This window comes from Canis lupus, chromosome 6 (genome assembly GCF_011100685.1).
Source record: "Canis lupus familiaris isolate Mischka breed German Shepherd chromosome 6, alternate assembly UU_Cfam_GSD_1.0, whole genome shotgun sequence".
Lineage (NCBI taxonomy): Eukaryota > Metazoa > Chordata > Mammalia > Carnivora > Canidae > Canis > Canis lupus.
Window position 1 is genome coordinate 1,169,310 of NC_049227.1, and position 15,926 is coordinate 1,185,235.

At 42.7% G+C, this 15,926-nt stretch overlaps 2 protein-coding genes across 6 annotated transcripts in view; one reads left to right on the forward strand and one right to left on the reverse strand.

Annotated features, from left to right (window-relative positions):
- Nucleotides 1–458: 458 nt before the first annotated feature.
- On the reverse strand, nucleotides 459–7,245 carry SBDS (SBDS ribosome maturation factor). Its single transcript, XM_038539011.1, has 5 exons — nucleotides 6,985–7,245; nucleotides 6,256–6,385; nucleotides 4,469–4,669; nucleotides 2,958–3,122; nucleotides 459–1,227 (listed from the first exon to the last, which is right to left on the reverse strand). The coding sequence occupies exons 1-5, from the start codon at nucleotides 7,110–7,112 to the stop codon at nucleotides 1,099–1,101; spliced, it is 753 nt and encodes a 250-aa protein (XP_038394939.1). The 5' UTR covers nucleotides 7,113–7,245; the 3' UTR covers nucleotides 459–1,098.
- Nucleotides 7,246–8,036: 791 nt separating this feature from the next.
- Nucleotides 8,037–15,926, forward strand: part of LOC479708 (S-adenosyl-L-methionine-dependent tRNA 4-demethylwyosine synthase TYW1) — a 245,697-nt gene continuing 237,807 nt past the window's right edge. For 4 of the 5 annotated variants that reach the window (XM_038539010.1, XM_038539005.1, XM_038539008.1 and 1 more), the window contains exons 1-3: nucleotides 8,037–8,228; nucleotides 9,186–9,316; nucleotides 9,890–10,042. In XM_038539010.1, coding sequence (XP_038394938.1) covers nucleotides 8,225–8,228; nucleotides 9,186–9,316; nucleotides 9,890–10,042 — 288 coding nt within the window. In that variant the 5' untranslated portion in view covers nucleotides 8,037–8,224. The remainder of the gene's footprint in view (nucleotides 8,229–9,185; nucleotides 9,317–9,889; nucleotides 10,043–15,926) is intronic. The other variant, XM_038539006.1, reaches the window with a different exon arrangement.

Below are 15,926 nucleotides of genomic sequence, written 5' to 3' on the forward strand. Positions count from 1 at the left end.
TCAAGCAGGAGTATTTCTTCTAACACTATGAGAAGCAACTTTAACTTCATAATTTCAAATGGGCCATTTCTGAGTGCTTGTATCAGCAGTGAATTCTATGTGCTTATAAAACCCATCTGGACCTGTTCAATTCAAAAACTCTCAGTTAAAAAGTTCTGTCCACGAAACACAACCACATGTTCATTTTGAGTAAAACACTATAGAGTATCTCCTTTGAAGACAAGCAGATTTTTAAAAACTTGCACGTGGTCCATTTAAGTGTTTAAGTACTAAAATACTTATATTCAATTACTTCCTAAACGATTAAGATTTATCAGGTGTCCATCAGAACAGGCCCTGTTCTAACCACTCGCCATTCCTCAAAGGACTTATTTCATCCTGCTGAGAACTCTCCAACCCTACCAGACAGAAGGCAGAGGAAAGGGAGCTTAGAAGCTGTCTAGAAACACAAGACACAGTTTAATAAAAATAAAGAGTGGTTTTATTGGTTACATATAATTCAGCTATATTAATATATATTATAAACTTTAAGGATTAGAAACAAATGACTTTATTCTTTACCGAGAATAATCTAGTTTATGGCAGCACATTTAACGAATATTCCTTCAGTCCTGCAGTCATCACAGAACTATTTTTCAGATAATCAGGAAGTCATCATCCAAACTTTGTATTAGGTCACATGTTTCATTAAGTACAAATAAGACATTATGTTTTCTTCAGCAAACACTCCTTTTGTCATATTGTCATACCCTCCTGCATTTATTTTATCACATATAATGTGCAAAGTTTAACTTTTTACCCACAAGAGTTGCCTCGGATAAATTGCACATTGGGAAGTACAAGGCACGAGACAGTAGCAACATGTTACTCTGCCCTCTGCAGCTTGGATTTTTCGTTTTTGCCTAAAACCCCACTTTATCATTAAAACTAAATGAATCCCACAGTGTAATACTCATTAGGAAAGTCTTTTTGTGTATACGTTACCACAAAGATAGAAAATGTCCAACAGTTTGAGCAAGTATTTAGCAGACCACAGAAAAGAGGACTGTGGGAAAAGAAAATACTTTAGTGTTTTAGAGCTGAAGAGCTTGATGGATGTTATTCAAATTTCTCATCTCCTTCTTCCACATCTTTCAAGTTGAGTACTTCCAAAGAACCTTTGCCTTTTGTCTCCTTTTTTATTAGCTCATCAATTTCTCTGAAGCAGCCCGGGTCAATTAGACACACCTGAAACACGGAACACAGCTGCTCACCACATGAAGATGAGCAAAGCAACAGTATGAACACGGCTTTAGCTCCTCTAAGACAAACACATGACACTTTCCGGATGTCCCTGCTGCTACAGTTCTACAATGAAAGAGCGAAGACAATGCACAGGGGAGCAGACGGGGTTCTAGTCCAGCGTCTCCCCCCCCCCCAATTTTTATTTAAACTCTAGTTAGATAACAATGAAATTTTGGTTTCAAGAGTAGAATTTAGTGACTCAAGCTTACATAATAGCAACCAGTGCTCATCATAACTAGTGCCCTCCTTAAGGCCATCCCCCACCTATCTCCTCTCTCCATCAACCCTCAATTTGTCCTCCATCATTAAGAGTCTTTTATGGCTTGCATCTCTATTTTTGTCTTTCCCCTCTTATTTTCACCTGCTAGGTTTCTTAAATTCCACATGAGTGAAATCATATGATATTTGTCTTTCTCTGACTTATTTCATTTGGAATAATACCCTCTAGTTCCATCCACATAATTGCAAATGCTAAGATTTCATTCTTTTTGATATCTGAATAATATTCCACTGTGTGTGTGTGTGTGTGTGTGTGTGTGTATGTATACACCACAACTTTATCCATTCATCAGATGATGGACACTTGGGCTCTTTCTATAGTTTGGCTATTGTTGATAATACTGCTATAAACACCAGGGTGCACGTACTCCTTCAAATCAGCGTCTTTGGGTAAATGCCTCGTAGTGCAATTGCTATATTGTAGTGTACTTAATTTTCAACTGAGGAACCTTCATACTGTCTTCCAGAACCTTCTACTGTCTTTATGCATGTAGGCCCTGTGACGGGCATCAACCTCCTTGTCTGAGGACTTCTCTGGATTTCTTGGCTGTAAAGTGAATGGGACTAGAAAAGTATAGTTCTTTTTGTACTAAAATTTAGCATGAACATTTATAGTTCCAGGAAAGTACCTCTTTTTATTGACATCTGAAGGAGAAAATCTTGAAAGGCCCATTTAGAAATCACGTGTAAAGTTTTGAAAAGATTTGACAACTTCAGAATGTCAGATGTGTTGTTTCAGGTTTAGAATGAAATGCTCAACAATCCCAGTCTAGAGTTCATTTGAACTGAAGCTGCTGCAAAGTCCTAAGGGATGAGTTTGCAGACAATGGAATCTATACTGTGTCTGACACTGTAGGGTGAGGTTCTAAGACAAAATTCTTTGGCTGCTTCTATAAAATGTTCTGTGATAGGGCACCTGGGTGGTTCAGTTGGTTGACCACCTAACCCTTGGTTTCAGCTCAGGTCATGAATTCAGGGTTGTAGGATTGAGCCCTGTATCTGGCCCCGAGCTCAACATGGAGTCGGCTTGAGATTCTCTTTCTCTCAAATAAATAAATGGATCTTAAAAAAAAAAAAAAAAAAAAAAAAGTTCTGTCGTAAATGAGGCTGTTCAACTGGTCTTATTTCCAATTTCCTCATAATAAGAGACTCACTGTAAAACATATACTCTCATCCAAAATAAGCATAGAATCACCTAAAAAAAATCCAAAGTGTGTTTAACTACAACTTAATTTCACTTAGACCTTTACATTTTTACTTATTACTTAATTAATAAGAGGTTTCTGGAAATGTCTTACTGTTCTTACCTTCTAAATATTCATTACACATTTATGACTAGAGAACAGACTACTTTGGTAACAAGGAAGCAAAAGAGTAAGAGTGTTTTGTCTTACAATTTCTAACTGCTGACCGTAGTCTTCACTCTCTATGACCTTGATCAGTGGCTTGAGCTTTTCTTTCAGCTTCTTCCCTTCATTCACTGGGAGAAGGAACCGGAGTCTCATGTGAGCACGTTCGATCTGCATTTTCTCCTTTAACTGCTTTATCACCTCCAAAGCCTAGCAAGACAAAATTGAAAACAATGGCCACTTCTTTGCCCCTTCTGCTGCATTACTTTCTAAGGGATTCAAAACAAAGCAGTTTCCACCTGGCTGAATTAGGCGGCGGTTCTTCGACAGGACACAGACAACAGAAACATCAGTAGGAAAAAAATAGATAAATTGCACTTACAGAACACAAACTTTTGTGGTTCAAAAAACTAACAACAAAGTGAAAAGACAACCCATTAAATAGGAGAAAATACTAGCAAATCACACATTTGATGAGGTATCAGTATCCAGAATATATACAGAACCCTTACAACTTGATAATGAAAACACAAATGATTGAAAAATTGTCCAAGTAGTGATTTTTCTAAAGATCACATGAAAATATGCTGAAATCATAGTTACCAGGGAAATGCAAATCAAAACCAGAATGATACATAAAAAAAAAAAAAAAAAAAAAAAAATTATACATCCAGTTTGGCTGTAATAAAAACGGTGGATTAGACAACTCCAATATTCATGAACGAAATATGGTATTTCCACACAAGTTATTATCAAGTCCTAAGAACGAATGAAGTACTGACATGTACAATAACAGGTAGGAACCTTTAAAGGACACATATTGTATGATTCCATTTATATGAAATGTCTGGAATAGAAAAGTCCACAGAAAACAGAAAACAAATTTGCCAAACACTTGTAAGAGGGAGAAAACAAGGAGTGACTGCTAATGTTGACAAGAGTTTCTTTTGGTGGCAATGGAAATATTGTCAAATTAGGGCAGACTGCAGGAACTTTGTGAATAGACCACTGAACTGTTCCCTTTATAAAGATGACTTGTGTGGCATGTGAAGTACATATAAATAAATAAAATCTAAAATACAGAGTTGGAATAACTCTTTAAAACTCCAAGTTTTGGGATCCCTGGGTGGCGCAGCGGTTTGGCGCCTGCCTTTGGCCCAGGGCGTGATCCTGGAGACCCGGGATCGAATCCCACATCGGGCTCCCGGTGCATGGAGCCTGCTTCTCCCTCGGCCTATGTCTCTGCCTCTCTCTCTCTCTGACTATCATAAATAAATAAAAATTGAAAAAAAAAAATTAAAAAAAAAAAAACTCCAAGTTTTATCTCTAAAGGTCTGATTTGGAAAGGAGATGAGAGTTGTAGTACATTTGGACTTTGTTAAAAAAAATTCCATTGCTCCTCCCTACGAGCCCCATCTTCTCCTCCTCCCTCCCCCAAATCTCCGACCCAAGTGCTTCCAACTAGTATTTTATTATTACAGACCGACTATTTTAATGTTTTCTTCAGAGAAAATTGATTTTCACGTGGACACCTTTTGACATTAAAAGCCACTCACCTGCTGTTTTGTACTCTTATTGGTTTTGACTGAATAGTGGATGTCCTTCATGGCTCTCTCAATAAGGATAACAGTATACGGTCTCTTTGTTTCAGGGTTCACACACTTGTCAGCTACGATAGTTGCAATGTCCCTGAACATCTGCTCCAGCTGCGTATGCCGTTCTTTATCTGATACTTGAACCTCTCCTTTAGTTAAAATCTAAAAAAAAACCCCAACAGATTTAAATAAGCAATGTCTTTATTGCACGTCACTTGTTAACTAACCACAAGAATTAAGAACTTGGGGAGAAAATTAAATTCCATCCTTCTCAGCTATTGATTTACAAGAAATAATTTGACCTTCACCTAAAGGATATACTGGATTATCTTGTGCTCGAATATCTTATTTAGGTGGAGAAAAGGGCAATTTAGTAAAAGTTGTAAACGGTGAAAACCCTGAAAAGAAATTCTATTTTCAGGAATATTCCACTACAAATATATAAATGGACAAAATAAGGCAACTCAGTAGATTTAATTTTTAGAGACTTGGCAAAATTGTTCATGTCCTGAATTATTAAAAACAGCACTGCACAACAAAGAAGCCAAATAATCTTATTAAAACAGAGAACCTCAACAGACATTTTCTCTAAGAAGACATCCAGAAGGCCAACAGACACATGAAAAGATGCTCAACATCACATGATTTGCATCAAGGGAATGCAAATCAAAACCATAATGAGTTATCACCTCACACCTGTCAGAACGGCTAGGATGAAAATAAAACAAGAAATGGTGTTGGTGACGACGTAGAGAAAAAGGAACTCTCATGAACTGTTGGCGGGAATGCAAACTGGTGCAGCCACTGTGGGAAAGTGTGGAGGTTCCTCAAAAAATTAGAAGTAGAACTACCATATGATCCAGTAATCACATCTCTGGGTATTTACCCCCCAAAAACAGAAACACTGACTTGAAGATACATGCACCCTTATGTTTACTGCAGCCTTACTGATAACAGCTATGATATTGGACACTGGACTTAGGACAACCTAAGTGTCCACTGACAGATGAAAGGATGAAGATGTATACACAATGGAATAGTACTCAGCCATCAAAAAGAGTAAGTCTTGCCATTTGCAATGATGTGGGTGGACCTACAGGGTATAATGCTAAGTGGAAGAAGTCAAAGAAAGACTAGCACTGCATGATTTCACAGCAGACGAACAAACAAAAAGAGACAAAAAGACAGACTCTTAACTAGAGAGAACTAGTTGCTAGAGGGGAGGTGGGCGGGGAATAGGTGAAAATAAGGGGGATTAAGAGGTTCAAACTTTTCATTTTAAAATAAGTCACAGAAGAAAAGAACAGCATATGTACTATATTTAGTAAGACTATAGTAACACTTCAGTGACAGGCGGTGACAGGACTTATCCCTAATTTAATTATACTTCAATTAACAAAGTGATGCCACAGAGACACCTGGGTGGCTCAGCTCATTAAGCCTCTGACTTTTGAGTGGGGCTCAGGTCACCATCATGTGACATCAAGCCCCCAGCTGGGTTCCGAGTTGGGTTCCGTGCTGGGCATGGAGCCTGCTTGAGATTTTCTCTTTCCCTCTCCCTTTGCCCCTCCCCCACCCCTTTCTCTTAAAAAAAAAAAAACAAACAAAAAGAAGTGATGATGTTTAGGTCAAATTATCGTAGGATAATCCACTCCCCCCAAAATAATGTTTTAAAGCTTAACATACCTCTAGGTCGTTCTGCTATAAAGAACATTAGGGTTGATGAGGCTGTAGCTGCTGGAACTCACCTGCTTACAGATTTCTGTCTGGTCGTCTGTTCCAAAGGCACTGATCAGATCTTCCTTCTTTGCAACCTGACCTTTAGAAACGTTTACGAACACTGAGTGGGTCTGCAGAACTTCATCAAGGTCTTTTTCCCTTAGGACAGAAGAGAAAATTCTAAGTGAACACAGGAGAAACTTGGAAATTCATTCACAGATACAAGATGGCAACAATATAAAAAGCAAGAAACAGCAAATGCTCCCGACTGACCCCCAGGGAGAGGGAGCCCTGGAAACTGAGCGCCGCGTCTGCGGCCCCACGCACGTCTCCTCGGGAGAAAACCGCCTGGGAGGGGGAGGCGGGCCGCAGGGGGTCCGCGGAGGGCGCGGCGGGGTGGGGCGCGGGGTGCGGGGTGGGGCACGGGGTGCCGGGCGGGGCGCGGGGTGCGGGGGCGGGGTGCGGGGCGGGGCGGGGCGCGGGGCGCGGCGCCGCCGCCAGGGCCCCCGACCCCTAGATGGCAGCACCGGGGACCAGCGGGCGGAGACCCCCGAACGCCCGAAGACTCGGTCGCGGCCCCTCAGCGGTACGGCGGCGGCAGACCCCCAGGTGGGGCTCCTTGGCCGTAGCTCTTAAGTCACCGCCCAAGCGGACAAGGGCCGTGACGACGCGCTACGCCGGGAGCGGCAGCGAGTGCTCGCGGCGGCCCTGCCCCGCGGCCCGAGGCCCCGTCCGCCCGCAGGGGGAGGCTCACTCACACGCCGCTCCGCCAGCCCACCACTTTGTTTTTGTAGCAGGCGATCTCGAAGCGCTTCCCGGCGCGCTTCATGCGCACCACCGCCACGTTGGTGAGGCGGATCTGGTTGGTGGGGGTGAAGATGGACATGGCCGCTGCTCACACGCCCGCGCCGCCCGCCTCAGGGCCGCCGGCACCTCCTGCAACGACCCGGCGGCGCGCGGCCCGACCGCCAACTGCCCAGGCGGCCGCCACAGCACGGCCGGCGGACTTACTGCGCAGGCGTCCGCTGTGGCCGAACCCGGCAGACGAGAAGCGAGCAGCGACGCCTGCGCACTGTGGCTTTTACGACATCGCTCCGCGCCCGGCAGGAGAGGCGCTCTGCCGTGACGTAATGCAGTTCCCGCATGAGCTCAAGAGCTCTGATTTGCTGGCGACGTTGATGCTTTAGCGACCGGGAGTTCCGCAGCTCGGGGCCACACCCACCTTCCCCTTTTATTGTGGAAAAAGTTGTAAGATAAAGAAGTCGAGAAAAAAGTATGATGAACAACTCCCTTAAGCCCATCCTCCCACTTCAACAATTATCAACATTTTGTCATTCTTGTCCTATTTTTTGTTGGGAGTGGTTTAAAGCAAGTGACAAGCTCCTAGCTTTAAACACGTCATTGTATTCTCACAGACGCACCCAACAAGATCGACCGAGGTTCTTAATACCCTCTAACAGCCCGGCCATAGCCAAATTTCCCGAAATAATGCCTTTTTTACAGTGTGTCTCAACTGAGGTCCAAACGGGACCAAACATTGCATTCGGTTGACGACATCCCCTCAACGCCGTCTTTCCCCGGTTTCTTCCCCTGTGCCCCGCCTTCCATGGCCTCATTCCCTTAGGGCCCGCCCCTTGCCCCTCGGCTCCAAAACGGGAGCGTTTGGACCGGCTCCGCGCTGCTGTCCCTCAGCCGTGGGCGGGGCTTCCCTTGGGATCCGCCCCTTCCCCTCTTAGCCAACCCGAGCGGGGCCGGGAGGGCTGCGGTTCCAACGCGCGGAGCTCTGGGCGGGGCTTCCCTCGGGGCCCGCCCCTTCCCCTCTGAGCCAATCCCATCGGGCTGGCGAGTGGCATGGCGGCCCCCGGCGCGGCGGGTTTGGGGTGCGACGCTAGTGCTCCGAGGTAGCTGTAGTCGTCCCCTGATGTCCTCGCCGGCCGCCAGGTTTCTCAGGTCTGCAGGCCTCGTGTGTCGGGCCGCAGGGCTTGGGCTCTGAAGAGAATGGGTAAGGGCCCCCGGCGGGCAGAATCCGTGAGGCGGGAGGGGAGAGGAAGCCGTCTGTGTAGGAGCCTGTCGGGGCGGAGCGCGCGGTCGGGCCGTCCTTCAGAGGCGGCGGCGGCGGCGGCGCTCGTCAGCCCGGGCCCGAGCGGCTGAGCGCCGCCGGGCTCCGCCTCGTGAGGCTGGGGCTGAGAGCAGAGGGAGCTGTGCCTCTGGCCTCGAGTGAAACGACGAGAAAACTGCTCACTCCGCTTGCCCACGTGTGTTGAGGGCCCTCGGGCCTTCCCGCCTGTACATTCAGGTTCCCCCTTCCGAAACTGCCTCCCGGTTCGACGTTTGAGGCCGGTTGCAGCCATACGTCCCTCCCAAACAAGAGGTGTGATGTCGGTTGAGAACCCCTCATTTTCTTATGGGCCACAGAAAACAGCAAAGTTTTTTTTTTTTTTTTTTAAAGATTGAGTTTCTTTTTTTTTTTTTTTTTAATTTTTATTTATTTATGATAGTCACAGAGAGAGAGAGAGAGGCAGAGACATAGGCAGAGGGAGAAGCAGGCTCCATGCACCGGGAGCCCGATGTGGGATTCGATCTCGGGTCTCCAGGATCGCGCCCTGGGCCAAAGGCAGGCGCCAAACCGCTGCGCCACCCAGGGATCCCAAAACAGCAAAGTTAATTCACGATTCCACACGAAGAGTTTCGAGTTCTTTGCTTCCTAATGCTCTGTCCAAATGAAGGAACAATTCTGTGTCTTTTTCGGAGTTAGCATTATCGTTATGTTAACTTTATCATTATCGTTTACATGCAGTGGTTTATTATTTTTATTAGAGTTGATTTTTCTATAGGTTTCTTAGCCGAGTTCAATACGAAAGTTGGTTTTATTTTATTTTTTATTCTTAAAAATAAGGATGAGTAGCTTTGTATATGTAGCTTTAAATAAAATTACGTGTATGTATCATTTTAAATTTAGATCCTTTTTCGGATACATGGGACTTCTCTTCACCTGTGATATCATTATGGATAAACAGGTTTTACATATATTTGGGCTTTGCCTTTGGCATTAGCCTTTGGATTTGTTTCCAGATTGTCATCAGGAAGCAGGTAAGTGGTTATTTTTTATATGAGAGTATTAAGGCATTAGATTTATAATTTACAGTGCAGATTTTCTAAGATTTTCAGGAAAGCTAAGAGGAACAAAGGTCACTCTTAATGTTTGTTGGTCTCCAGACCTTTTCTTTTAATGCCTAAATCATTTATTCTCAGTTATTATAGACTAAGTTATTTATGTTCTCTTTGCTGGGCTTTGGAGTCTCAGTCTTAAGATACAGGAAGATTTTGTAATGAAAACTAAAACTTTTGTAAAAAAAAATCTGTTTAGCGTCTTCAAGGGACAGTAGTCTTCTCTTTTCTTACCATAATTAAGGATCAGTAAATCAATTCCTACTGTTACTCCACTAAAGCACATTATGGGTGAATGTACATATAGTTTTGTCTTAGGAATCTTTACAGTCTTAAAAAATGTGGATCCAGCCTTTAAAGGACCTAATTATACCAAGAGGTTAATATTTGCAGAGTACAGCAGAAAGATTAACAGAATAGTAAAATCAGTATCTGTGCTAGTTTTCATCCCTATTGGAGTTAGAAAAAGATTCAAACTTGATGAATTTTGTGCAGTTGTTTATTTTAAAGGGCAAGAAATCACAGGAGAAATCTGTTCCAAAAGCAACCGGGGATTTGATGACAAATGGTTGTATCTCTCTTCAAAACAAGGAAGTCTTTGTATCTGGAGTGAAGATTTTCTATGGTTCCCAGACTGGAACAGCAAAGGTAAAAACTTTACGTGATACTTTTTCTTGGGTTTTCTGATATAAGATTGCTTCTAAAAATGGAATTGGTTCTTCTAATTTTTTTTTTTTCAATCTTCTTTTTTCCCTTTTCCAACATACATTTTTCCTTTCTGGGGTGGTGGGTGGATTTTTATCTCTTGTGCCCAATTCCAGCTGGTTGGTGGTGTCTGATGGTCACTGTCTGAAACTTGCTTCTACCTGAGGAGAATGGAGAGTTCTAAGCTTGTTATTGATGGTTGGTGTAGAAGTAGGAGATAGTGAAAAGGGACTGTTAGCAGTAGGGGCCCGTCTGGGCCCTGACTTTCACAATTTCACATATCTACTTAATACGATGTATTCTGACTTAATAGTGTTAAGAGTGTTAATAATAGACATTGAATACTGTTTAAAGTAGATAGATGCTGTAGATGTATATGCTGCAGGTTTCTTCATTGTGAAGACCACAGCTATTTAGTGCTTTCTAGGTAAAGATTCTAAGGCGAACATAAACGAATCAACGTCTGTTTTTCTGTAGTACTAAATACTAAAGATTGTTGGACTGCCCTCTTGTGGATGTTTTGTAGAACAATATTTCTTAGTTTTTCAGAACTTCAGTGTAAGTTCTGAGTTGAAGGTCACAAAATATTAAGTTCAACCCTAAGCAAGAGAGGCCAGAAACTGAAGAAATGTAAAAATGACGTCAGAGCAGCCAAAACAAAGTCTTTTGATGTTATTATAAAAGATCTCATTCATAGCCTCTCTCATGTGTTTATAATTTTTTTGAAAGATCAGGTCAACACTGCAGATTGTAACAAATCCAGGCATATGGAGGGTTCATAATGAAAAGTACTCTCTAGTGAATCTCTTTTTAACTATTTTTTATTTTTAGTTTTTCTGATGGCTGTATTTTTAACCTGTGCGTGTTGTGTTTCTAGATTATCAAAGCTAGTTTAAAAGTTATCGACTGCTTATATTAGTTAACACAGACATTCCTTAAATCTCAGTGGCTTTATTGTTGGCCACCTCTTTGTTGATATGGGTTAGATGCCCCTCCTTAAAGTTGTGCCATTTGAATTTCTTTGCTTTCACATTTAATGGTTTCATATTTGTTTGGGTATGGAAGATTAGTTTTTCCTTACAGTTTTGAAGGTGTCACTTCATTGTCTTTAGAAGGCTAGTCTCTTCATTCCTTTGTATATGACATGATTTTTTTTTTGTTGTTGTTGCTTATTTTTTGAAGCTTTTAGAATCCTTTCTTTGTCCTTGATGTTCAGAACTTTCTTGTGATGGTGTCTGCATTGGTTCTTTTTTTAGCTGTCTGCATTGGTTCTTTTTTTAGCTATTGTGCTGGACACTTGGGCCCTTTTGAAGATTTGTGAGCATTTCTTCTAATGTTTCTTGGCAATTATTTTTCCCTTCCGTTTTCTTTTTTTTTCTTTCTGGGACTCTTAGTTGGATGTTAGGGTTTTTGGATGGCTTGTCTTTTTTTTTTTTCCAAGATTTTATTTATTTATTCATGAGAGACAGAGAGAGAAAGAGAGGCAGAGACACAGGCAGAGGGACAAGTAAGCTCCATGCAGGAAGCCTGATGCGGAACTCAATCCCAGGACTCCGGGATCATGACCTGAATCAAAGGCAGATGCTCAACCACTGAGCCACCCAGGTGTCCCTGGATGCCTTGTCTTTAATATTTTCTGTCTTACTTTTTGTAACTTTTTATTCTGGGTTGTGGGATTTCAATTTCAAACATTTTTTTTGAATGTTTTATTTTAGCTATTAAGTTTTTAGTTGCAAAAATGCCATTTTTTCAATTTTACCTTATTAATAACTTAAAAAAATATCTGAATAAATTCGTTTTTCTGCTTCCTGATTTATCTCCTTTCTCAGTTTTTCTGATGCTGCAATTTCTCTTTCCTGCTTATTCTTGTCTCATCTTGGTGGTCCATGATTTTCTGTTAATATTTACGACAGAATGACGGGATAGCTGTTGTGGATTTACTCTGTTAATGAGTGAACAGGTTTGTGTTCTCTAATTCTAAGTTTTTACCAGATGCTGTGTGCATCGTGGGTCAGGGCATGTCATGTGACCTATTGGCCCACCTCCCTCCTCTAACTACCACTTCAGTTTTTTGTTTTTTGGAGTAAAGTCCTTTGAAGGTGTCTGTGCCACCGTCTCCACATCTCCACAATTTCCCTACTCTTGTTTTCCTTGGACCACTCTTGTGGAGCTCACATGCCCCAACATGTTCCCATTGACTTCTATGTTGCTAATTAATTCTCACTCTTCATCTTACTTGACAGTGTTCTCTGGGTCATCCTCCTACTTGGCCAAGGCTAGTTTTCCTTACTGTCATTTGCAGATTTCCCCTCATCTTCTTGATCTTTAAGATAGAAGTGTCCTGGGGCACAGTCCTTGAGATCATGTCTTTATCTGTACTCATTGTACGAAGGGATCTTGTTATCTAGAGCTTTACATTAGTTACAGTTTGACCGGCTTCTTCTATAAAGGGCAAGATGTTTTATTTTATATGTTTTTAGGTTTGTGGTTTTTGTGAGCCATACAGTCTTTTGTTGTAGCTACTCAGCTCTGTGGCGTAGTGTGGAAACAATCACAGACAACATGTAAATAAATGGCATGACTGGATCCCAGGAGGGATCCTGTAGAAACAAATGGAGGGCTGTATTTGATCTGCCTGTATTCAGTGGTGGACTCTAAACTTATGTTTTTATTTAAAAAAAAGTTTTATTATTTATTCATGAGAGAGACAGAGACAGAGAGACAGAGACACAGGCAGAGGGAGAAGCAGGCTCCACGCAGGGATCCCGATGCGGGACTTGATCCTGGGACTCTGGGATCACTCCCTGAGCCAAAGGCAGATGCTCAACCACTGAGCCACCCAGATGTCCTTAAATTTATGTTTTAGTATGAACTGTTCCCCTCAATTCCAGACTCATATCCAGTGGCCTATCTTAGATCTTGATGTGATGTTTAGTAGGCATCCCAAAATTAGTACATTCCAACTGAACTCTCAATTTTTTACACAAACTTTTCCATTAGGATCTTTACCATTTCAGTAAATGGCAATTTCATCATTCTGATTTCCTGCTAAAAAACAAACCAAAACAAAATAAAAAAAAAACCCCAAAACCCTTTGAATTCTCTCTTTTCCCTATTATTCCTATACAATTTTTTTTTTAAAATTTTTATTTATTTATGATAGTCACACAGAGAGAGAGAGAGAGAGAGAGAGAGAGAGGCAGAGACACAGGCAGAGGGAGAAGCAGGCTCCATGCACCGGGAGCCCGACGTGGGATTCGATCCCGGGTCTCCAGGATCGCGCCCTGGGCCAAAGGCAGGCGCTAAACCGCAGCCCACCCAGGGATCCCTATTCCTATACAAGTTATAGTAAATGCTGTTGTTTTACTTTCAAAATGAGTCCAGATGCCAGTCACTTCTCAGCACCCTGCCTCACGGCACCCCTCTGCCTCTGTCTGTGGTCACGTTTCTGCTTGTGGGTCCCCCTCATTTAGTGCTGCACAGCCCCTCCCCTGGCTTGAGTGTCCTTTCAGCTCAGCAGCCACTCAGCTCAGACTTTGAAAACTTCAGTGAAATCACATTTCCTTCAGCTTCACACCCAGCAGTGACCTCATTCACTTGGAGTAAATCAAAACCCTTGCAGTGGCCAGGAGGCCCTCATGTCTGGTTCTCCATTATCTCTCTCTTTTTTTTTCCCATTATCTCTTTTACCTCTTGTCCTTTGTCCCCACGTCTCTAGTCTTACTAACCTTGCCAAGCCTGCTCCCTCCTTCGGATCTGTTCACTTAAATGTTCGTCTGCTTGGGGTAACCTCATGGCTTGCTCTCTCATGTCTTTCAGGTTTGGCTCAAGTCTTTACCTCTGAGGCCTCTTGCACCAAATACTTGTTGTTTTTCCACGTTGGCTCTTCAGTTGTGACACAGACTACTCAGAGTTGTCAGACTCCACAGATCTAAGGGCCTAGACTGCAAGACTATTTCCACCTCAGCTGCCAGTCAGCTGCCAGTCTGTCACCAGTCCCAGGGCTACCTGTGCTTGTGACTGGACCAGCTATAAATTCGATCCCATAGTCCTCTCTTTAGGTTTGATAATTTCCTAGACAGATTCACTGAACTTAAGAAATTGCCAAACTGTGCTTACTGGTTTATTGTAAAGAATACAGGTAAACAGACAAATGGCAGACATGCATAGGGCAAGGTTTGGGGGAGGAGCGTGGCTCAGAGCTTCCATGCCTTCTCTCTGCCCATACCTCCTCAGCACATCAGTGTGTTCAACCCAGAAACTCCTTGAATCCTGTCATTGAGTGGTTTTAATGGTTTCAAATCATTGACCATGGATGATTGAACTCACTGGGAGTGATGGTGCTGAATGTTCTAAACCTCTGATTGCATGGTTGATTTTGTCGTGACTAGCCCCCATCCTGAAGTTACCTGGGGCCCGCCTCCCCATGAGTTATTTCATTAGCATAGCAAAGTCAGTAAGTTACAAGGGCTTTAGGAGCTCTGTGCCAGGAACTCAGGACAAAGGCTGAATATTTATTATTATTATTATTTTTTAAGATTTTATTTATTTGTTCATGAGAGACAGAGAGAGAGAGAGAGACAGAGAGACAGAGAAGCAAGCTCCATGTAGGGAGCACACTGTGGGACTCCATCCCTGATCTCCAGGATCAGGCCCTGGGCCAAAGGCGGCGCTAAACTGCTGAGCCACCCGGGCTGCCCTGAATTTTTTTTTTTTTTAATCTTAGGCACCTGTCCTGACCCTCCCTGTGTAAAATAACAATTGTTCCATACCTGTAATCCTGTGTTCCTTCCCCTTATCCTGATTTATTTTCTTCCACAGCATTGGCTCTCATCTGATGAACTGTATGTTTTCTCGTGTCCATGTTTGTTCTGTCTCTTTCCATTAGAACATAAGCTCCCTGAAGGCAGGGACTATGGGTGTCTTGTTCACTGTTGTGTAATATTGCCCAGAACTGAGACTGGCATGGATGATACACAGTAAATTAATACATGCTCTAGTCCTGGGAGGTGAGGAGCCAAGTGTTAGACTACTAAGTGAAAAATAAAAAGGTGTTTTCCAGAGTGCCACCATGTGGCTAGAAGTTTTAGCTTTCTCCAGATACTTGGTTCATTTTGTTTGGAGAAGAACTAGTGGGAATTTTATCTGGAGGTAAAGGGCAGATGCTTGCCTAGGCTTTCTGTGCACTTGTCCCATATACGAATTGTCTGCTGATTGGTTCTTCTCTGCCCCAGGGTTCTCTTCCAGCTTCACTGTAGTGACTGACTCTGAATCCAGGACCTCTGGTGGTGTTACGCATATGGGCTTTCCTCTAGGGCTTTCTCTTCCCTGTCAGCCTGCTTTTGTTTGCTTTGTATCTTCCAGAAATGTGTCAGATTTCTCATATATCATATTCTCTTCCCTCTTATTTCTTTCTTTTTTCTTTTTTTTCCCCTCTTATTGTTTATTCTACTGGGGCAAAGGAGCTGAAATGTGAAAAAACCAATTTAGATTTATCTGCATATATACTTACACAGTGAGAACTGTGCAGTTGAATGATTTTTTTTGGTAATTTAAAAATTTTTATTTCTTTTAAAGATTTTATTTATTTTTTTCAAGAGAGACAGAGAGAGGCAGAGACATAGGCAGAGCGAGAAGCAGGCTCCCTCAGGGAGCCAGATGCGGGACTTGATCCCAGGACTCTGGGATCATGACCTGAACCAAAGGCAGATGCTCAACCACTGAGCCACCCAGGTATCCCACATCCCACAGTTGAATGATTGATCTCTATAGAGATGCTTGAGAAAATGGAAGAAGTGACAATAGTATTTGTGTTTATGATGATAAA